This window comes from Sus scrofa, chromosome X (genome assembly GCF_000003025.6).
Source record: "Sus scrofa isolate TJ Tabasco breed Duroc chromosome X, Sscrofa11.1, whole genome shotgun sequence".
In the NCBI taxonomy this organism is placed as follows: domain Eukaryota; kingdom Metazoa; phylum Chordata; class Mammalia; order Artiodactyla; family Suidae; genus Sus; species Sus scrofa.
Window position 1 is genome coordinate 13569724 of NC_010461.5, and position 23211 is coordinate 13592934.

Here is a 23211-nt window from a genome sequence, read left to right on the forward strand (position 1 = left end):
GTCTAAACCTTTATTGTATGTAACAAAATTAGCAATAGTCTATTAATATCATGTAGTATCTAGCCAGTGTTCAGATTCTCTGAACTGTCTCAAGTATTCCTTTTTGGGTTTTATTTTTTTGGCTTTTTAGGGCCACACCTGTGGCATATGGAAGTTCCCAGGCTAGGGGTCAAATTGGAGCTGCAGCTGCTGGCCTACACCACAGCCACAGCCACAGCCGCGCGGGATCCAAGCCACAGCTGCAGCCTCCACCACAGCTCACAGCAACACCAGATCCTTAACCCACTGAGCGAGACCAGGGATTGAACCTGCATCCTCATGGATCCTAGTTGGATTCGTTAACCACTGAGCCATGAAGGTAACTCCAAGTTGTGTCTTAAAAAAATTTTTTTTATTGGAGAATAGTTGACTTAGAAGGTTGTGTTAGTTTCAGGTGTACAGCACAGTAAATTGGTTATACAAATACATGTCTGTTCCTCTCCAGATTCTGTTCCCAAATAGATCACCACACAGTATTAAGTAGATTACCCTGTGCTATACAGCTAGGTCCTTATCACCCATCTATTTTATATGCAATTGTCTACACGTGTCAGTCCCAGCCCCCCACAGTTCATCCCTCCCACCCGACACTTCCTCTCTGGTAACCATGAATTTAGTTTCAAAATCTTGGAGTCAGTTTCTGTCTCGTAAGGTCTTTTGTATCAGTTTTTGTTAGAGTCCATGTATGAGCGAGCTCTTAGGATATTTGTCTTTCTCCATCCTGATCGATCTCTATTTTCCTAATGATGGGCTGGCAGGTACTGATCTCCCTTGGGCCCCAGGAACTGAGCAGTGAGCTGTGTATAAGGTCTCAGGCCCCTTGGGGTTTTTGCCTGTGATTCTTCCAACTTCTCTTTCAGGTTTTTTTTACTTCCCTTCTTTTGATTAAACCGTTGAGTTCTTTGATGCATATTAGAAAGTATATCTAAGCAGGTATTTTTGAAACAGTACTTTTTTTTTTTTTTGTCTTTTAGCTATTTCTTGGACCGCTCTGGTGGAATATGGAGGTTCCCAAGCTAGGGGTCGAATCGGAGCCGTAGCCAGCAGCCTACGCCAGAGCCACAGCAACTCGGGATCCGAAGCCGCGTCTGCAGCCTACACCACAGCTCACGGCAACGCCGGATCGTTAACCCACTGAGCAAGGGCAGGGATCGAACCCGCAACCTCATGGTTCCTAGTCGGATTCGTTAACCACTGCGCCACAATGGGAACTCCTGAAACAGTACTTTCTATTACACATAGAAAGCATGGCTTTCCTTGATCTTCAGAAATAAATTTTACCTTTTTTCAAAATACGTATGAAATGACTGTCAGCCTAATTTAGAAGTACGTAACAAATGGAGAGTCAGCATTGGAGTGTGTCCACATGTGGTTGCAATGCTGTTAGTTACAGCTTTTGAAAAAGAAACATGGTGGAGATAGGGCTTATTTCTGTTGTCCTTACCTGAAGGCAGAAGAACGTGTTTTTCCTGCCAGAGAGAACTCCTTTTGTGCTAGAAGTTGTAAGTCAGGATGCGAGCAAACCTCAGTCTCATCTAAAAGGCTATTTTTTTTTTTTTCCTTTTTAGGGCCACACCTGCAGCATATGGAGGTTCCCAGGCTAGGCGTCTAATCAGAGCTACAACTGTGATCTACGCCACAGCCACAGCCACAGCCACAGCCATGCCAGATCCGAGCCACGTCTGCTACCTATATATACTGCAGCTCATGGCAACGCCAGATCCTTAACCCATTGAGTGAGGCCAGGAATCACACCCGCATCCTCATGGATACTAGTGTGGTTCATAACCCAGTGATCCACAAGGGAACTCCTAAAAGGCCGTTTTATTTATTTTTTTTCATCTCTATAATGATTTTTATTTTTTCCATTATAGCTGGTTTATAGTGTTCTGTCAATTTTCTACTGTACAGCAAGGCAACCCAGTCACACATACACGTGTACATTCTTTTTTCTCACATTATCATGCTCCATCATAACTAACTAGATATAGCTCCCAGTGCTACACAGCAGGATCTCATTGCTTATCCATTCCAAAGGCAATAGTTTGCATCTATTAACCCCAAATTCCCACTCTCTCCCCCTCCCTCTTGGCACCCACACGTCTGTTCTCTATGTCCGTGAGTCTGTTTCTGTTTTGTAGATAGGTTCATTTGTGTCATGTTTTAGATTCCACATATAAGCGATATCATATGGTATTTGTCTTTCTCTGTGTGATTTTACTTAGTATGATAATTTCTAGGTCCATCCATGTTGCTGCAAATAGCATTATTTCATTTTTTGGTGGCCGAGTAATATTCCATTGTATATATGTATATCTTCTTTATCCAATCCTCTGTTAATGGACATTTAGTTTGTTTTCATGTCTTGGCTTGTTTTTTGTTTTTATTTTCATTACTCTCAGAGGTAGATCAAGAAAGATATTGCTATGATTTATGCCAAAGAGTGTTGTGCTTGTGTTTTTCTCTAAGAATTTTGTAGTGTCTAGTCTTATGATTATTTAGGTCTTCAGTCCATTTTGAGTTTGTTTTTGTTGGTGGTGTTAGAGAATGTTCTAATTTTATTCTTTTATATATAGCTGTCCAGTTTTTCCTCCACCACTTATTGAAGAGGCTGTCTTTTCCCCATTGTATATTCTTGCCTCCTTTGTCATAGAGTAATTAACCATAGGTGTGTGCATTTGTCTCTGGGCTTTCTGTGCTGTTCCACTGATCTATAGTTCTGTTTTTTGTGCCTGTACCATACGGTTTTGGTGCCTGTAGCTTTTGTAGTAAAGTCGGAAGTTGTTTAGCCTGATTCCTCCAGCTCTGTTTTTCTTTCTCAAGATTGCTTTGGCTATTTGGGGTCTTCTCTGTTTCCATGCAAATTAATTTTTTTTTTGGTTCTAGTTCTGTGAAAAATACCATCGGTAGTTTGATAGGGATTGCAGTGAGTCTGGATTGCCTTGGGTAGTATAGTCATCTGGACAATGTTGATTCTTCCAAACCAAGAGCTTGGTATATCTTTTCGTCTGTTTGTGTCATCTCCTGTTTCCTTCATGAGTGTCTTAAAGTTTCAGAGTACAGGTCTTTTGCCTCTTTAGGTAGGCGTGTTCCTAAGTATTTTACTTTCTTTGATATGATGGTAAATTGGATTGTGTCCTTAATTTCTTTCTCGGGTAGGTCTTTTCATAATGGCTTGTTCCAACCAGGGTCCAATCAAGGGCTTCCTGTACATTGTACTTGTTTTGCCACCTGTTAAGTCTGTTTTTATTGATAGGTTCCATGGTCAACCCCCTCCCTTGCTATTCATTCATTTATTCATAAGGAAATTGTCCCCCTTGTAGACATTTCCACATTCTGCGTTTGGCTTCTTCTCTTTTCTTCCATCTCCTGTATTTCCTATAAATGGGGAGAAAGATCTAAACTTGATTAGAATTAGATTCTATATTTGGTAAGAAGACTTTGTAGCGATGCTCTATACTTCCGATTGCATCACATTAGGAGGTCCTTGAGGTCTGATGCTTCTGTTTTTGTCATATAGTATTAGGCTGATTCATCCATTATGATAGAGATCCCCAACAGCCTTCCAGATAACAGTTTTGTTAGGTATTGATCATCATTGACTGAATCTAGTGGCATGTTAGTATATGTTTAACAATTGGCCATTGTCAGTTGCCATGGCCAATTTCACTCTTAGCTGTTCTGTCACTGAATGTGAGGTTGGGACAGATCTGCACAGTTGACTCTCACAAGCTGGTGTGAACTGTTGCTCTCAAACCACTGCTTAGATCCATGACTTCATTGGTAGTTGCAAAATGGCGATGCTCTATTTGATTTCTTTTACCTTTATTAATGTGAACCATGGTTTATTTTTACCATTTTCCTATTGTTGGACACGTTACCTGTGACCGTTACAAAGCTCGTGAGCTGAAGAGTACCATAAACCAGTTTAATTCTCAGTATGTCGCAAAATTCCTTATATGCATTTGAGTTTGTAGAATCATATTAAAACTAAAATAGACTTAAGTACTGGTGAACAGGAAAAGTGTCTTACTCATTTAACCAGTATTTACTTAGCACTTCACTGAATGCTTGGTACTGTAGAGAATTCTAAGGGGAGTACCAATATGGCCCCACGTTCTGCCAATCGGCATTACAGTTACATGTGAGAAGGGTGCTGAGTCTGGGTGGTTTCTAACTAGGATGATCTGTGAATATGTTGGTGCAGGGCGTGCAGGCTGTTGAGCTAACCTTTGAAGGGTGGATATGATTTTTAGATTCATATTCTGTAGATCTGTCTTTGATACATGCCTTGGTTCTGTTATTACCAGTTGCCTGGGAGGCTACTAAAGTAATCTCCAGTCTGGTTTGCTTGCTTTGTTCTTTCCTTCACAGAGCAGCAGGATTAACTTCTTTGAGCACAACTATGATGTCACCTCCTTACTCAAAACCCTTTCCGACCTTCTATGTAAACAAGATTCCTTTGTCTTGACAACTGGACCTAAAGCCATTAGAACACATGAATTCACTAAGGGACACAGTACTGTGGCCTGGCCCACCTAGGGAGGAGTGTATTTCAGGAGTAAGTGGAGACTGGAAGGCTAAAGTCCGCTGACTGGCCAAAGAGAGTGGAGATGAGAGGAGAAGGGGTTGGTGTCAACTATGTCCCCAGAAAGTCTTAAAGCAGTCCATTGGAGCAGGAAGATTAATACACATTGCAAAGGCGAGTGGAATAATGAAGAAACTGGCGTGAAGAAGTTGTTATCACAAACTCATTTTGAAATGTTTAAGACTGCAAGTTGGAAGTTCTGGTTGTGGCTCAGCAATAATGAATTTGACTAGCATCCATGAGGGTGCAGGTTTGATCCCTGGCCTCGCTCAGTGGGGTCGGGGATCCGGTGTTGCCGTGAGCCGTGGTATAGGTCACAGACACTCCTTGGATCTGGCGTGGCTGTGGCTGTAGGCCGGCAGCTGCAGCTCTGATTTGACCCTCAGCCTGGGAATTTCCATATACTGCAGGTGCAGCCCTAAAAAAAAAAAAAAAAAAAAAAAAAGCACAAAAAGAAAAAAAAAAACAAACCAACAAAACCCCCTAAAAGTTGGTTTGACTGTATGTCATATTTTAAAAATTCATGATGGAAAAGAGAGTTCCAAGATAATAGAGTCTCTTTCCGCGTGGCCTGTCTGACCACCCGCCTTCCTGCTGTGCTGCCTTCCTTCCTACCTTGCTTTTTCCCTGCTGTACCCCCTGCACGTGCGCACACAGCTGGTGATTTAAGGAGCTTAAGAGTAAAGTGATGAGAATAAATGCTTTTATGTAAATGTAACATGAGAAATGAAACTTGACCTTCACCCAAGTTAAAACTTAATGTGTTTTGGTTATTTATCTGTGTTTTTACTTGAGACCTAATTAAAACCCTTATCACATAGCCCACGGTCCTGGTAGAATTTACTGGTAAACACTGGCAAATAAATTCTAGAGTCATTTTAGCGTGGTGCTGAGAGCTTGAGTTTTCCTGTGGTCTTGGTCAGCTCTCATGTATTACAGGCGAGGAGACTGAGATCCAGAGAATGTGACAGCTTTGTTCTCCATCAGAATCCTTTGAAGATGCGAAATCTGTGCTCCCATCTTTGGTGCAGCAGATTTGGTATCAGAGAAAGTGGTCTGTATTAATTGAGTTTGGAGGGCACACCTTATTCTTTTTCTGTAGGTTATAACACTCATATCTGAAGTTAAAAAATATATTAAAGAATAACCATGGTGTCATCTATATGCATGAAACTAATATTGTTTCCCTGTGTTTCCTTCTGTGTGATGTACAGTGTTGAACAGTTTTCCCAGAGGTACTTCAGGGAGACAGAAAAGGAAGTTTTGCCTTTGTAAATACTTGGAGATCTTAGGAATATTTCCATTTATTTTTTTAATCAAAAAATTGAATTTTTTTTTTTAGGGCTGCACCTGTGGCATATGGAGGTTCCCAGGCTAGGGGTCGAAATGGAGCTACAGCTGCCGGCCTACGCCACAGCCACAGCGACACAGGATCTGAGCCGTGTCTGCAACCTACACCACAGCTCACGGCAAGGCCAGATCCTTAACCCACTGAAAAAATTAAATCATTATCAAAACCTTAAAAAAAAAATATATATATATATATAAAGGAATAGTATATATAAAAGGAAAAGAGCTCCTAGTTTCAACAGTTATCAGCTATGACCTATCTTGTTTCATCTGTATTCTCCCATATGTTTAGTTATACTTTTTTTCTTACTCTTAGCTTAAAAAAAACCTCTTGAATAAACAATAAGGTCCTAATGTATAGCACAACTGTATCTAATGTCTTGTAATAACCTATAATAGAAAAGAATTTGAAGAAAAAATGTAAAGCTAATCACTTTGCTGTACACCGGAAATTAACACAACGTTGTAAATCCACTACATTTCAATTAAAGAAAAACTGTTGGGTTATAATTTGCAGGCCATCAAGTTCATCCATTCTAACTAACGAATCATTAACTAAATGATTTCTAGTAACTTTATCAAATTTTGCTACGGCCACCTCACTCCAGGTTTAGAACATTCGCAGCACCTCAGTAATATCCTTCACGTCGTAGAGTTAACCCCAGTGCCCGGCCCCAGGCAACTACTGACCTATGCTTTTGTTTCTATAGATTTGCCTTTTCTGGAGATTTCATCCAAATAGAGTCATGCAATATGAGATCTTTTGTGTTTGGCTTCCTTTGCTTTGGATAATGTTTCTGAGGTTCATCCATGTTGCAACATGTATCAGTATTTCATTTCTTTTTATTGCTGAGTGGTATTCCATTGTATGGCTATGCCTCATTTTTGTCTGTCCGTTCTTCAGTTCAGTGGACATCTGAATTGTTTTTTCTTTTGTTCGTTATGAATAAGGATGTCAGGACTTGAATGCATGAGAGTCTTTGTGTGAACATACCATTTTTCTCGGCAAGATACCTAGGAATGGAATTGCTGGGTGTCTGGCAAATTTGTGTTTAACTTTTTAAGAAACTGCCGAAGTGGTTTCTAAAGTGAACGAACCATTTTACATTCCCACCAGCCGTGCTTACTCTCCTTCACATCTTCATCTTATTATCTTTTTTGTTATAGCTAGCCTAGTTGGTGTAAAGAAGTATTTCGTTGTGGTTTTTATTTGTATTTTCCTGATTATTAATGATACTGAGTATCTTTTCATATGGGTATTAGTGATTCCTGTGTATTCTTTGGTGAAATGTCTGCTCAGATCCTTTGCTCATTTATTTATTTTTGTTTCAATTTTTCCTTTTTTCTTTTTCTGGCCACGCATAAGGCATGCAGCCCAGAGATCAAACCAGAGCCACAGCAGGGACTACACTGGGTCCTTAATCTGCTAGACCACCAGGGAACTCCCATTCGATCATTTTTAAATTGGGTATTTGTCTTCTTATTATTGGGTTGCATATTCTGGGGTTCTTTGTATCTTCTGGGTACAAGTCCTTTATCATTTAGGTGATTTGCAAACATTTTCCCCCCAGTCTATGCCTTGTCCTTTCATTTTCTTACTGAAAAAGAACAAAAGTTCTGAATTTTTGATGAAGTGTAATTTATGAATTCTTTCCTGTTTGGGTTGTGCTTTTGGTGTTACAGCTAAGAAATCTTTGCCCCACCCAAGTTTTGAAGATTTACTCCTTTTTCTTCTGAAAGTGTTATGATTTTAGCTCTTACATTGTCTCATCTCTTTGATTATCTCTAATTCATTTTGATTTAATTTTTGTGTACAGTGTGAGGTAAGGGTCTAAGTTCATCTGTTTATCTGTGGATATCCACTTGTCCCAGGCACTGTTTGTTGACAGAAGTAATCTCCCTATTGAATTCCCTTGGCACCTTTGTCACAGATCACTTGAGTGAATATAAGGCTTTATTTCTGGACTGTCCATTCTGTTTCATTGATGTGTATGTCCTTATCAGTACTACACCAAATTTTTTTTTTTTGTCTTTTTTTTCTAGGGCTGAACCCACGGCATGTGGAGGTTCCCAGGCTAGGGGTCTAATCGGAGCTACAGCTCCCGGCCTTCGCCACAGCTACAGCAACACAGGATCCGAGCCACCTCTGCGACATACACCACAGCTCGTGGCAATGCCAGATCCTTAACCCACGGAGCAAGGGCAGGGATCGAACCCACAACCTCATGGTCCCTAGTCAAATTCGTTAATCACTGAGCCACGATGGGAACTCCCACACACCAAATCTTTTTTAAAGCAAGGGAGTTATATGTAGGCTGGTGAAGAGCTGTTCACATGACTCAGAAGGCTAAATATCTGCCACAGTGGCGCATTTTTATGTAGTGTTCAGCAAGTCGCTTCTCTGAGTGTGTCGTGTACAGCACCTGCAGAGCAGTCTTCGGGTCTTTGAGGTTTCAGTAGTCTTACTTTGCAGCCTTCTGACGCTTTTATTCTCTGGATATGGAATGACCCCGATCCAGCTGCTTATTTCCCATCTCAGTGCCCTTTCCTGCTCTGTTCCACTGCTTGTCCTGTAGGTTTCCAATGTCATACTGGTGCATCACAGTAGCCTTCTGACCTTGATGATGTCCTTTGACTGCCTTAGGCTTTAATTTTCTCATCTGCCAAGTGAAAGAATGGACTTTGATCTCATTACATTCAAAACGCCATCATTAATATTTTCATTCTTGAGCAGTTCTTAGACATGTGTAAGTTCATTTCTTTTAACTGGTGAAAAATATTATTCTGCTTAACAGAGAATTTATTGACCTTTTGTCTTTATGAGGTAAGTCAGGCATTGTCAGGGGATCAGGGCAGGTTTTGGAAAGGCACTCCTGGCAAACACTTGATCGTATATATAGGATATATACAGGTGTGTACGACGTATGAACCCATCACTGTGGTAACCGGTTCATCAGGGGATAGGCCTAGGCTCACACATGCTTTTGTGATTAGAAAGGAGACAATGAAAGAATAGTTTTTGAACAAAGAAATAGCCATTTTTATGAACTTGCCCAGAAGAGGAATGGTCCTCACTGATGAAATCCTTGAAGCTTTGCAAAAGGCCAGCTGTTTACTTGATTGATAGTTAAAAGTATAGGTCCCACTGGCAGGCTTCTTTCAACATTTTCCATCCTTTAAGGTTTTTTGTTTTTTTTTTTTTTTCCTCCTTTGGCATTTGAATCCTTTTATTTTCTTCATAAAATATTCCCAGTTGCGGGGAGGCGGGGGGCTTTTCCACAGCTGAAGTTATTCCAAGTTTTATTCCCCCGAAGAATCGACTTTCTGTTCCTTGAAGCTTTCAGTTGCCACATCTGTTGCTTTATTTCCACTCTGTAAGTTTGGAACATGGTTTCATTTAGTCATTGATTTGGGGCTTTGTAAAAATCTGAAGGAAGTAGTAAGTAGACAGTAATATATATGAATAATATTTTGCTAGGAAATTTCTAAGCGTAATGAAGTAGGAGGACAAAAAATTTCAGAGGTTAGAGTTTTGGATGAAGATGCTCAGAAGCTGAGATTCAGCAGATCTGTGTCAGAAAATGCACGTCTTTCAAAAAATTTAATAAACACTGGAAATTATGGCTGCATTTTCTGAATTTAGGATTAAATGGCAGTTTCTTTCATGAAATTTTAAATCTGTTTTTCAAGATTTGGGCATTCATTGTTTTTCCCCCGATCACATTTAATTTTTTATTTTTAATGGATGTACCCACGGCATGTGGAAGTTCCTGGACTAGGGATTGAATCTGAGCCACAGCTGCGACCTGTGCAGCAGCTGTGCCAGTGCCGGATCCGTTAACCCTTAACTACACTAGGGATTGAACCTGCACCTCCGCAGTGACTCAAGCTGCTGCTGGATTCTTAACCCACTGTACCACGGTGGGAAGTCCACACTTAAATTTTTTAGAATTGGAGTATAGTTGAGTTGCAATGTTATATTACTTTCAGGTGTACAACATAGTGCTTCAGTATCTTTGTAGATTGTACTCCAATTAAAGTTATTATAAAATGTTGGTTATATTCCCTGTGCTGAATGTTATATCTTTGTGTCTTATTTATTTTATACCTAGTAGTCTATACCTCTTAATCCCTTTCTCCTCTTGCGTCCTTCCACCCAATCCTCTCCCCGCTGGTGACCACTAAAATGTTCTCTGTGTCTATGATTCTCTTTCTGTTTTATTATATTAATTCATTTGCTTTATGTTTTTAGATTGCACACTCAAGTGAAAACAGAATATTTGCCTTTCTCTGACTTCACTAAGCATAATACCCTCCAGGTCCATCCATGTTGTTGCAAATGGCAAAAGTTTGTTCTTTTATTATGGCTAATATTCCATTGTGTGTGTGTGCATCACGTTCTTTATCCATTCGTCTGTTAGTAGACCCTTGCTTGACAAAGCCTCACTGATGTCTGGTGTTCCACCTTATTAACTGTAAGACGTCAAGTACTAACCTGCAGTTGCTTCCTGAGTATGGTAGCCTTTACTGCCTGCACAAAATGTGTTCTCCTCCCTCCCTTCCTTCCTTTCTGGGAAAGCAGGTGGTACTGTTAACATGTATGTTGTCATCTTTTGCATGTGTCCACAAGATTATTTAGCCAAAGTATTTTTTCAGTTTCACTTTGCATGAAGGTCTACTTTTTAAAAATTGATTAGCGCATGCTGGATAAAATATTTAAATCTGATTTAAGGTCATAAATGGACTGAAGTAGTTCCCGTCGTGGCGCAGTGGTTAACGAATCTGATTAGGAACCATGAGGTGGCGGGTTCGATCCCTGGCCTTGCTCAGTAGGTTAAGAATCCAGCGTTGCCGTGAGCTGTGGTGTAGGTCGCAGATGCGGCTTGGATCTGGCACTGCTATGGCTCTGGCGTAGGCCGGCAGCTATAAATCTGATTAGACTCCTAGCCTGGGGACCTCCATATGCTACGGGTGCAGCCCTAAAAAGACAAAAACAAACAAACAAAAAAGGACTGAAAATATTATAAGAAAGATTATTCACTAAGTTCAATTCCAGTTATTCACCCTCTGTGTATTTACTGAACACAAGGTAGTGTGCTTAGGAGCTATGGGAGGCCAAAAGATGAATGAGAATTGGTAGAATAAAGCTAGATTAATATCCCCTGTCATTAAAGGAAATGAAACATAAATAGGTGAAAGAGATTTCTCAGCAGCAACCAAGCAAAGATGTGTGAGTTAATGCCATTTGGGGGGAGAACGTGGCAGCAAAGGGAAAACCTGAGGCTTGGACTGCACTCTCAGCTCTGCCTGTCTCTTCCAGGAGCTGCGTAAGTAGTCGTATCTTGAGGATTCTTACTGATGCTCCAAATCTGAAGCGAAGTGGAATGAGTGGGAACTCGGAGTCTTTTTTGGTCTTGATTGACATGGTCTTAGTGGACATGACTTCTGGGACGAGAGGAAAGAAGCTGGAAAAGTGAATAATCACAGCTAATAGCCTGATACAATAGAGCACAAGGCCAGGGCTCCATCTGAACTGAGGGGACCAACTGAAGTCTAGGACGTTCCTCCAAGGCCATTGCTGTTCCTCAAGACATGAGAGAATACCCTCCACTGTAGAATTCTTAGTGTTGATATTTTGGTATTTCCTTCATATTTCAAGATAGCATGTTTGTATAACCTCTTGTTGACTTTTCCATTTTAGTCATCATCTCCTGTCTTCCTTTGCCTGTCGCCGTTCCCTTCTTCCACCCTCCCAGTATAGCTTTTTTTATCATTTTGGTTAGATTAATGTTTAGTGTTTATGTTATTATTATGGTTGTGTGAGTCACATAGTAAATTTTTCACTTTTCCTACTGCACAGACTTTTGTTTGCTTGGGAGTGAAGAATCAACTTGTTCCTTTTTAGTGTACTTGCCTCTGAATCACCTGTCGTCTCCTTCAGTTTTCTTGTGAAATTCTGCAACATCAGGTATTAGTTTCATCTTTTTGAGGAAATCTAAAATAAGTATTTTCTTTGCCTGGTATGTAGTTTTCATCATGTCATCTCCCTATACTGTCGTCCAAGTATTTCCTTCCTCTTTGTCCTGTGTTGAATCTCCTTTATCCAGTTATTCATGTCTTACTCTTTCTTGGTTTACTGTCTCGTTTTGGTAGAGCACACCCTTGAGTAGCTTTCTTGGAGAGTACGTGGTGCTTAATTTGAGACCTTGAATTTCTAAAAATATCTGTAATTGAACTATCATGCATGCTGCTAGTTTGACTGTGTAATCATTGGTTGGAAATAGGATTTCATCAGAATTTTGATGGTATTGCTCCAATGAATTCTAGTTTCCAGTGGTATTATTAAGAAATCTAAAACCTGGATTCTTGATGCTTTGTATGTAGCCTGTCCTCCTCTCCCATGCTCTATTGGAAAATAACTCCAGTTTTTTTCATTTCATGTTTATGTGCCTTGCTATGGGTCTGTTTTCTTCCACTGTCCTGGTTAGTTACTCAGTGGGCTCTTTGAACCTAGAAACTCATGTTCTACATTTCTGGGAAATTTTCTTAAACCGATTAATTGATTTATTACTCTTTCCTCTATTTCTTTTTGAGGAACTTTTATTTGGCTGTTACCCCACTTTCTTTAAGATTTCCTTAGATTAGCTTTGAACCTTTCTATTACGCTTTCCCTTTCTGCTGTCATGTTTTTAATTTCCAAGTGCTCTTTTAAATTTTTGGAATATTCTGCTTTCAGCGTCGTCGCAACATTTCATTTTTTGCAAATAACATTTCTTATCTCTTACTGAGGCCTCCCCTGATGACTCTACTACAAGTTTCATCCCTCACTCCTACCCTATGATCTATCTTCTCAGTAGAATGTAAGCTCCATGAGGGTAGAGGGTTCCCCCCACCCGGTGGTATTTTCCCAGCACCTTAAACAATGCCTGGCACACAGTAGATGTTTAAATATTTTTGGAATAAATTGACTAATCATTCTGATGAGTTAATAGTAGACTTTAATTTTTTTTTCTCCTAGTATATATAGATCTAATCCATTTCTTCAAGGCCACTTTTTACCGCTCTATCTCAGGTTAGAAAACTTTCTTTAGATATCTGGCAGTACTTTATTATCTGCTTATATTTAAAATGGGGTCTAAAAAGCTGCTTGGATACATGAGTAAATGGATGAAACTTGCCTGCTATGGGCTTCGTGGCATAAAGATCTGGCTAGACTATGTTGTTGGAGCTCTCTTGATGTTGCTATCTAGATCTTCCATCTTGGTTGGTTCAATTCCCTACAGTAGTCTGGGGCAGGGTGGGAGAGGGCTGGAAGTGTCTTAGCGTCCAGAGGACATACATTTACTGTTTTCATTATGGCCCCTGTGCCTTTATCTGGACTTTATTTCCTCCCTAGAGAAGAAGAATATTTCCAGCCTTTTTCCAGAGTGGGTGACATACTGAAACTGTGCAGAATGTGTGAGAAAAATCTCAGGATTGAACTGCTCCTGAATGACTTCAGTTTTTTAAGAAAATACGGGAATGGAGCATAATCCTGTAGTTCTTTCTTATATTAGTTCAAACAAATTTTTGTTGGTCACTTACTATATTCTGAGTTTTCCAGGTGAGTTAGAGGCAGGACACGACCACCAACAGACAGAAGGAACCACAGGAGCAGGGATTCTGAAGCCCAGAACAGCACAAAGTGTAGCTGGAACTAGCTCTTCAACTGTCTTGTCAAAGTACTCCCTTCTCCTAAAGGGTAGGAAATAGGATCCACTATCATACAACTTTCTTTACTTTTTCCTTTTTGGCTGACCCCATAGCATATGGACGTTTCTGGGCCAGATCAAATTGGAGCCGGAGCTGCTGCAGCAACGCTGGATCCCACTGTGCCAGGCCGGGGATCAAACTGGCGCCTCCACAGAGACAAGGCATTTCATTAACTGACTGTACCACAGCGGGGACTCCAACTTTCTTTACTTTTTATTGCTTTCCTCGTCTTACCCCTACTTCTTGAAGAGTTTGGTGTCATCATTTCTTGAAAACTAGGGGGCTTCTCTGGGACAAATTGGTTACTCTTGGCTTTCTCTACTGCTCATTCAGCTGTGAATCACTCATCTTTTTTTTTCCATTTCCAAATTTAAAGATTTAACCAAGAAAATTTAAGCAGTTTTTGTCACTGTTCTACTGATGAGGTGAGAGAAAGATTAGTTGCAAATATTCAAACGACTGTCTTTACTCAAAAGTCATACTTGTAGGACCTTTATCAAAATATCAGGGCCACAGAAACTAGAAATCTTACACATGATGTAGTGCCTTTAGGTTTCTGAGAGAAGTGTTGGAGGAGGAACCCACTCTCCACTCAGGCCCCAGAGTATTCCCTAAAGGGAACGTTGCAAGGAATGTGTGTTCAGAGTCAAAGGTTACCAAGCACTGTAGGCAATTGAACACTACGAGAGAGAGTCCATAGAAGCAACAAAACAGCAGGAAATGCAAACCCCTCAGATTTTGGAATTATCAAACTGAGGAACAGAATAACAGACTGTTATGTAAGTGTGTTTAACGTGCGGAAAGAAAGGAGATGAAGAAAATGCGTTAAGTAGCCAATATATTATAAAAATGAAAAAGCCATTTTGAAAAAAAGACCAAGGGGAATTCCTCGAAGTGAAAAATGTAGTCATGGAGTGAACTCAAAGACTGGCTTAACAGAACTTTAAGTATGGGTGAAGAGGGAACTGGTTAGTCGGACAGCAGATCTTAGGAAATTATCCAGCACACCACACAGTTAGACAGAGAGCTTCCGAAGGAGAGGTGAGAGAAAAGGGTGAAAAGATAGTATTTGAAGAATCAATTAAAATTTCTCAAAGTTACTGGGATGCCACATGGTTCAGAAATTCTAGTGGTGCTTAGCAGCTTATGAAAGAAAAAGGGGATGAAAAAATAGACATGCACATAGCTGCAAGGTAAAGTTTGTTCTGCAGAGTACCGGAAACAAAGAATAGATTTGAAAAGCAACCAGAGAGAAGACAGACTGTCTGCCAAAAACCAGTGATTCTCTTGGTATCTGACTCCTCAACAGCGACAATAGAAGCCAGAAGACAGTGAAATGTTATTTTCAGTATGCTGGCAGAAAATAGCTGTCAATCTAGAATTCTATACTCAGTGAAATCATCTCTGAAGAATGAGGGCAAAATAAAGGCTTCTTAGTTAAATTGACTAAGCTTGCCACTAAGAGACTTTAAGAGACATTCTAAAGGATGAACTTCAGACAGAAGGTAATATCATCAAAGAAATTGTAATGGAAATTAGGAAAAGTGAAAAACTTAATGGGATCACATATTAAAACCTGTGAGAGATACTTGGAAGAAAGTTTATAACCCTAAATGCTTAAGTTAGAGAAGAAGAAAAGTTAGAAGTTAATGAGCCAAGCGATCCATTAAAGTTCAGAAAAGAACAATAGGGTAAAAGCGCAAAGGAAGTAAATGGAAGGAGATGAGCAGACGCTAATGAAACAGAAAGCAAGCATGTGATAAGAGGTTGAAAAGAATTACTTGCTTTTTTAGAAGAGTAACAAAACTCAAGTGTCGAGTAAGATTGATGAAGGAGAATGCGTTGACACCAACAGTATTAGGACTGGAAACAAGAAAACTACGTATGCAGAGAGTAAGATGATGGGGGGGGCGGTTTGAACACCTTTACGGCAACAAATGTGAACATTTAGACAAAACGAGTGTCTAGAAAAATATCATTTATCAAAACGGACTTAAGGATTGGAAAGTGAATAATTTTATAGCATTTAAAGCAGTGAAATCATTAGAAATCTCGTTTCAAAGAAAACTGCAGGCCCAGATGGTTCTGCTGTCATGTTTTTAGCTGACATTCACCACCACCAACAGCAATTGCCAATCTCATACAGCCTATGCCAGAGAATAGATGGGGAACACTCTCCAGTTGAATCAAGCATAACACAGGAACACATGAGAAAGGAAACTCACTGGTCAGTCTAATTTATGAATATAGTTGCAAAAATCCTAAACAAAATATTAGTGAATTAAATCTAGCAGACATAAAAACCTGACCAAGTTGGGATTATTTTAGGTCTGCAAGAGGTTTTTTTTTTTTTTTCTTTTTATTGCTGCACTGTGGCATGTGGAAGTTCCCGGGCTAGGGGTTGAAGTGGAGCTTCAGCCGAGGCCTGTGCCATGCCAGATCTGAGCCACATGTATGACCTAAGCTGCAGCATGTGGCAATGCCAGATCCTTAACCCACTGAGCAAGGCCAGGGATCGAACCCACATCCTCGTGGAAACTATGTCAAGTTCTTAACCTGCTGAGCCACAATGCTAACTCCTACAAGAGTGTTTTAATGTTAGGAAATCCATAATATAACTTATCATATTAACAAATTGTAAGAAAAATAGTCATATCATCATCTCAACGGATGGAAATGTGGCTTTGGTTAAAATTCAGCAACAAATTATCATAAAAGAAAATCTCAAAATAGATGGAAGTTTTCATAATCCATGAAAGTGTATCTACAACAAAGCTATTAGCAGGTAGCATACTTAATGATGAAATAGTGAAAGCCTTACCTTTTAGATTAAGAAAAGATAAGAACACCCATGTCACCATAGTTATTCAGCTTGATAATAGATGTTCTAGCCAGGTAAGGGAAGAACAAAACCAAAAAATAGGTAAAGGTGAGTTCCCTTGTGGCTCAGTGGGTTAAGGATCTGGTGTTGTCACTGCAGTGGCTCAGTCACTGCTGTGGCACGACTTTGATCCCTAGCCTGGGAACTTATACATGCTTCAAGCCCCCCCCCCAAAAAAAAAAAACCAAAACAAAAAACCAAAAATTAAGTAAATGTAGTGAAAATAGGAAGGAAAACTGCTGTTAATGTGTGATATAATTTTATTCCAAAGTATATGCAGAAACATACCCTTATGTCATCTTTTTCAAAAATAGGCCATTTGTTTTTTAAAAATCAGAAAGGAGGAGTTCCCATCATGGCACAGTGAAAACGGATCCGACTAGGAACCATGAGGTTGCAGGTTTGATCCCTGGCCTCGCTCAGTGGGTTAAGGATCTGGCATTGTCATGAGCTGTGGTGTAGGTCGCAGACACGGCTCAGAGGCTGTGTTACTGTGGCTGTGGGGTAGGCCGGCAGCTGTAGCTCTGATTTGATCCCCAGCCTGGGAAGTTCCATATGCTGTGGGGGTAGCCCTAAAAAGCAAAATAAAATAAAGTAAAATAAAATAAATAAAAAATAAACATTAGAAAGGAAATTAATCAGACATGAACCTGGATGTAGGTTGTGTTTCTAGTAACTTGCAGGGCTGTAAGCAGGGACAGTGGGTCACATGGCTCACCTTGTTTGTTTCTTATCTCACAGGGGTCATTGTTTTTGTTGCCTGATTTCCTAGTGTCTTGAACACTGTTGTTTTGTATAAAAAGCATATATATGTGTTGTTTTGTATAAAAAGCATATATTATATATATATATATATATATGAAACAATTATATGTATTTATTTTTGGCTGTTTCAAAGTGGGGTGGTAAATCTAGTCTCTGGTACTCCATCTTGGTTGGAAGCAGAAGTCATTTAATTAGATGGCTTGTTACTTCTTAGTCCTCTTCTGTCAGTAAAGGCTTTTTTTATTTTATTTTTGCTTTTTAGGGCTGCACTGGTGGCATATGGAGGTTCCCAAGCTCGGGGTTGAATTGGGGCTATGGCTGCTGGCTTACGCCACAGCCACAGCAACACGGCCTCCAAGCTGCATCTGTGACCTACACTGCAGCTCACGGCTACGCTGGATCCCCCAGCCCACTGAGCAAAGCCAGGGGATCGAACCCTCATCCTTATAAATACTAGTCAGATTCATTTCCGTTTCGCCATGACGGGAACTCTCAGTAAAGGGTTATTTTAATATGCAGTTCATTCTGGTGTAAGGTCTTTCATTAAAAGCAAGCATATATGTTGTTTTTTGTTTAGTTTTTCATTTTATTTTTAAAATACCTGGTAATTTAAAGGCCCAATCTGGAGTTCCTGTTGTGGCACAGTGGTTAACAAATCTGACTAGGAACCATGAGGTTGTGGGTTCCATCCCTGGCCCCGCTCAGTGGGTTGAGGATCCAGCGTTGCTGGGAGCTATGGTGTAGGTTGCAGATGCGGCTCGGATCTGGCATCTGGCGTTGCTGTGGCTGTGGTGTAGGCTGGTGGCTGCAGCTCCAATTAGACCCCTAGCCTGGGAACCTCCACGTGCTGCGGGTGCAACCCTAAAAAGACAAAAATAAATAAATATAAATAAAATAAATCAAGGAGCAATCGATGAAGACCTGTAGAGTAGGGCCCCTCAGGCGGATAATTCCTGAGGCTTTTGTCACTCTCTCTTGCTACAGGCTTTGTTACCAAAGGCCGTTCAAGGTCTCACCACCTTTGGAGTTTTGACTCATTGATGTGTTTCATAAATTTTAATGAAAGACAAGTTGAGAGAACTCACTGATGGGCCCACGTGGTTGTGCCATACCCATGAGTGCATTTCCTCACAAGGAACATACATCTCTGTGAAATTACTCTGAGTAGCATTTGTGGAGAGCCCAGAACTCCGTCTTCTGGCTTGTCTGATCTAGCTGGATCAGATCAAAAGCGATATGCAAGAACTTTTATGTTCTTGGCCCATTGCCCTGTTTTATTTTTAAGGCACAGAAAGTTGTCCAAATATTAGCACACATCTTACAGATTTGGAAATAAACTGTGGGTTTGGAAATAAACAGCATACAGAGCACGGTGTGCTTTTCTAAGGAGTTTGTAAAGAATGTGTTTTAACTTGGCCAGTGTTGTGATAATAAACTTATGTCTTGTGTGTGATCGTGAGCCCTATTGATAATTCAATAGCAGATCTTTATTTTCATTGAGTTACAACCCAGACTTTCTTGGCTGAACTCAAATTTTCTCTGTATCTCGCAAAACTTAAAACAAAAACAAAAACATGGAGTGAAACTTTCTTTCAGAAGATCCTTCACATGGGGCCAGATTATTTTAGAAACAGATTTAATTATCCCTGATAAGAAGGATCAGAGGGCGAAAAGGAAATTGAGATCTTTGAAGAATCTCTAAATGTCATTTTAGCCCCTCTTTTTCAGCCTCCCCTGCTCCTGACAGACCCACTCACTTACAGGCCAGCAGCGCTGCCTGGTTGGGGTCCTGGCTTCTGACTCAAGCTAATGAGCAGTGTAACAGCTGAGAGCCAGGGAGAACTAGGAGGGGAGCCAAAGGGCCCAGAGTATTTGAAACTAAATAATTAATATCAGAATAATGAGGGATTGACTGTCTTTCCAGTGCTGGGTTCCAGTCTTTGATCAAAGGGTGTCATTTCCTTACTGTTTTTACACTGTCTTAATCACAGCAGCCTGGGTAAATGTTGGGGATTTTGGATAGGATGAAAATGAAAAAGGGATTAGAAATAGCATGGGCTGTTTTTTTTTTCTTTTTTTTTTCTTTTTTTAATTAGCCCCTCAGATAGAATGTGCACTGCCAGTTACCAAGTGGAAGAGTATTTTGTTTGGTTTTCAGCAGTCCTTAACAGTGTGTATTTTTCTTTGCAGCTTCTAAGTCAGGATTGTTACCTCCACCACCCGCGCTCCCTCCAAGACCTTGTCCATCCCAGGTAGGCAACAGACGCTGCTTTCTGTAAACTGTCCTCCCACTGTGCCGCCTCTGCAAGGGTTGATGGGCATCGACCTGGCTGGTCAGGTGCCCGAGATGCTGTCAGGACTGGACGGGGAGAGCAGAGCGCGGCTCAAGGTCTTCTTACCCAGCCAGCCCTCCGCCTCCTTGGAAAAGGGAGGCTTTCCTCAATAGGCAGCCAGGCAGCTGCGGCAGACAGTTGACTCTTGGCGGTCGAGGGCTGCGTGCGGTTTTCATGCAGAGAAAGGAGCGGGTGGGCCGTCTCTCCGATCGGGGGTGTGGTGGGATGTGGTTTCTCTGCAGAGTGTATGCAGTCCGGGTGCCTGTGTTTTCATCTGTGTTTTAGGGGCTATGTTCATTATGCATAAACTGAAAATGAATGGTCATCAGTGTGAGATTAATGGTATTTGGGGCCATGGTGCTTTTTTTTTTTTTTAAGATGGTCTTTTCCCTTGGGACAATGAGCTGAAGCAGCAAGAGTGGGAGAGTGTGTCACCCAAAGCTGTTTGACCTGAGAATGAATCCTGCCTTCCTTGCATGGGCTGCTCTGGCCTTACTCATCAGCTCTTTTTGTGTTGAGTTGAAAATGAGAAGCAAGCAAATCTGGGCAGTGTGGTAAAAGGAGCTCCAGGGCCTTCCTTTTATGAATTGCTGCTGAAGAAACGTGTGAAGACCCTCTTTGAGTTCCCTTCATGTTTTGGTGGTTAACGAACCCGACTAGGATCCATGAGGATGCCTCATCGATCTCTGGCCTCGCTCAGTGGGTTGAGGGTCCCGCGTTGCTGTGGCTGTGGTGTAGGCCGGCAGCTGGAGCTCCGATTGGACCCCTAGCCTGGGAACCTCCATATGCCGCGAGTGCGGCCATAAAAAGCAAAAAAAAAAAAAGGACCTCTCTGATTTTTGGCGGAAAATGTTGGGCCATTTCTCTCTGTAAACAGTCCCAGTTTTTGCGTCATTGCTCTGGGCTGTTCAGAGCATAGCTCTCCGTGTGGTGCGTCTCTGAGCTCACTGAGCCGCTGAAACCACTGAACAAGGCTTGCTCTTCCTTCTCTTAGAGCATTAGACGGTCTTTAGTGTCCCCTCAACCTTGAGATGTGAAAACCCTGCGGGACTGGCTCCCTCCTGGAGTTCAAAGGGGGATTAAAAGCCCCTCTTCCTCCTGACCCACATATAGACAAGGGAGAATCCGCCCGTCAGCGTTAGCTTTAAGAAGGCTTGGTTAGCCAGTCAGCAAGTACTTACTGAGTCCCTGCAGTTTATCAGTTGCCAAAGTCTTGTTCCATCCTAAGCCTTTCCTTGGTTATGATTTCTGTTCGTTTAAATTGTTAGCTCTGTTTATGGAGCATCTGCAGTGGAGCAGGCATTGTGCTAACCGCTGTCAAGGCATTGTTTAATCTTTACAAAAACCCTATGAAGTAGGTACAGATATTACCCCTTTTTTGGTATTTTTTTCTTTTTAAACAGTTGAGGAAATTGAAGCATACAGGGATTAAGCAAGTCACCCGAGGTGACATAACTAGTAAGTCGTAGAGCAGCTCCCAAGCCAAGGTCCTTCTCGTAAAGGTCCTTCCTCCTTCCTGTCGCTGGAGTCCCAGCCTCTGTGTACACAGGACACAGTGGTCCATGCCCTGCTAATTGAGGCGTTCACCGTGCCCGCCTAGGAGGACCAGATGAGAGGGGCCTCCTGATTTGCACCAGCAGCAAACCTGCACTTCGTCACCGCAGCCTCAGGGGGTGCGCCAGAGGTGCTTATCTTCCAGCCGCCGGTGGCAGACCGGGGCTTGGGAGCCGGGGGGATGGCTGTGCGGAAGACTTGTGTGAAAGGGCTCTTGTGACACAGCTCCTTGTGTTTCTCTGGCCGCGTAAGTGGCCATAGTTCCTTCCCTGTTGCGCAGTGGACTGCTGCCGTCGGCAGCCCCCATCTGAGCTGTCCAGGGGCTCTTGTGACACAGCTCCTTGTGTTTCTCTGGCCGCGTAAGTGGTTCCTTCCCTGTTGCGCAGTGGACTGCTGCCGTCGGCAGCCCCCATCTGAGCTGTCCAGGGGCTCTTGTGACTGCTGCCGTCGGCAGCCCCCATCCAGCTGTCCAAGGGCTCTTGTGACACAGCTCCTTGTGTTTCTCTGGCCGCGTAAGTAGTTCCTTCCCTGTTGCGCAGTGGACTGCTGCCGTCGGCAGCCCCCATCTGAGCTGTCCAGGTGGGCTTCCTGCCTGCTTGGGGGGCTTGCTGACCGGGGAGCTGATGGCGGGCTGGGAATTCTCAAGTCACCGCCAATGAAAGAGGCACTTCGTGGTCGACCAGAATTGCCCTCCCAGTGTAAGCAGTGAGCCCAGCGCTCAGCCCAGGCCTCCAGCCCCGCCGCCCCGCTCCGGAGATTTCAGAGCACAGAAACAGATGGATAGGACCTGCAGGCAGAGAAGCCCCCCCCTCCTCCTCTCGCCCCCTCTCGCCCCCAGTACGTGGGACACACACATTGCAACAGAGGAAGTCCTAGGTGATAAACCCACGCTTGTGTTTGGTCTTTGTGCCGAGTCACATTCCCAATATTGGCCCCAAGAGAACCTCACCTAGCCACGAGTGTGGGGCGCCTGTATATTCCAGTCTTTCCCAAGCGACTCGTGATAAGACAGGCTTCCGGGAGGTATTACTGGGGCTTCGTGGTTAATATTTGCCGCCTCTCTCCCTGCCCTGGTCGTAGTGCCCACGAGCCCATGAAAGGCTTCCAAGTCCTCTGGTAAAGAAACATGGTCATTTTGTTAAAGCTGGCGGTGTTATAGCTTGTGTGACCATTTATCCTTTTATTTATAAAATACCATTAATACCCTGAGCGCTCAGTGGTTGGGGTGCAGTACCACACCCTGGCCTTAAGGTATTGGTAAGAACATTTCCTAACCTCTTTAATCCCTCACCTCACCTCTGTAGTATGTGATTAAAGTTAAAAAAATTTTTTTTTTGCCTTTTCTAGGGCCGCACCTGTGGCATATGGAGGTTCCCAGGCTAGGGGTCGAATCGGAGCTGTAGCCACCGGCCTACACCACAGCCACAGCCATGCCAGATCCTAAACCCACTGAGCGAGGCCAGCGATCGAACCCGCAACGTCATGGTTCCTAGTCGGATTCGTTAACCACTGAGCCACGACGGGAACTCCCAAAGTTAAATTTTTATATATCATGCCAATAGTTTTCCCTAGAAGAGATGACAATGAAAAAGAAAGTTTACTACACATTAGCCTGGGATTTTAAATTGTCAAGGTTTCACTTCGTTGTGTTTCTTCATTGCTTTTCTGTTCCTTCTTACTCTCTCATGAGGTGGTTTTTTTTTTTTTTTTTTTTTTTTACCACTTCACAGCAGATTTTATTACAGAGAACTTAAATGCTCAGAATTACTCTTTTGCTCTGTTAAAATTTGTTTTGAATGTTCCTTGGTGTATGTAGACAATCAAGCTGACTTTGGAAAAAAATACTTAACTACAGAGACTTCTTTTATGGGGCTTAAACTGTAGTACTTAGGGAAGAAACCAGGAAGCCCGTTATAATTTCAATCATTATATTTATTAGTAGCTTTGAG

The 23211-nt window shown here is 41.9% G+C and overlaps 1 protein-coding gene across 3 annotated transcripts in view; it reads left to right on the forward strand.

The window, feature by feature from the left end:
* The window catches only part of REPS2 (RALBP1 associated Eps domain containing 2), a 245546-nt gene that overhangs the window by 156362 nt on the left and 65973 nt on the right, over positions 1-23211 (forward strand). For all 3 annotated transcript variants that reach the window (XM_021080774.1, XM_021080775.1, XM_021080776.1), the window contains exon 14: positions 19566-19627. In XM_021080774.1, the coding sequence (XP_020936433.1) occupies positions 19566-19627 (62 nt within the window). The remainder of the gene's footprint in view (positions 1-19565; positions 19628-23211) is intronic.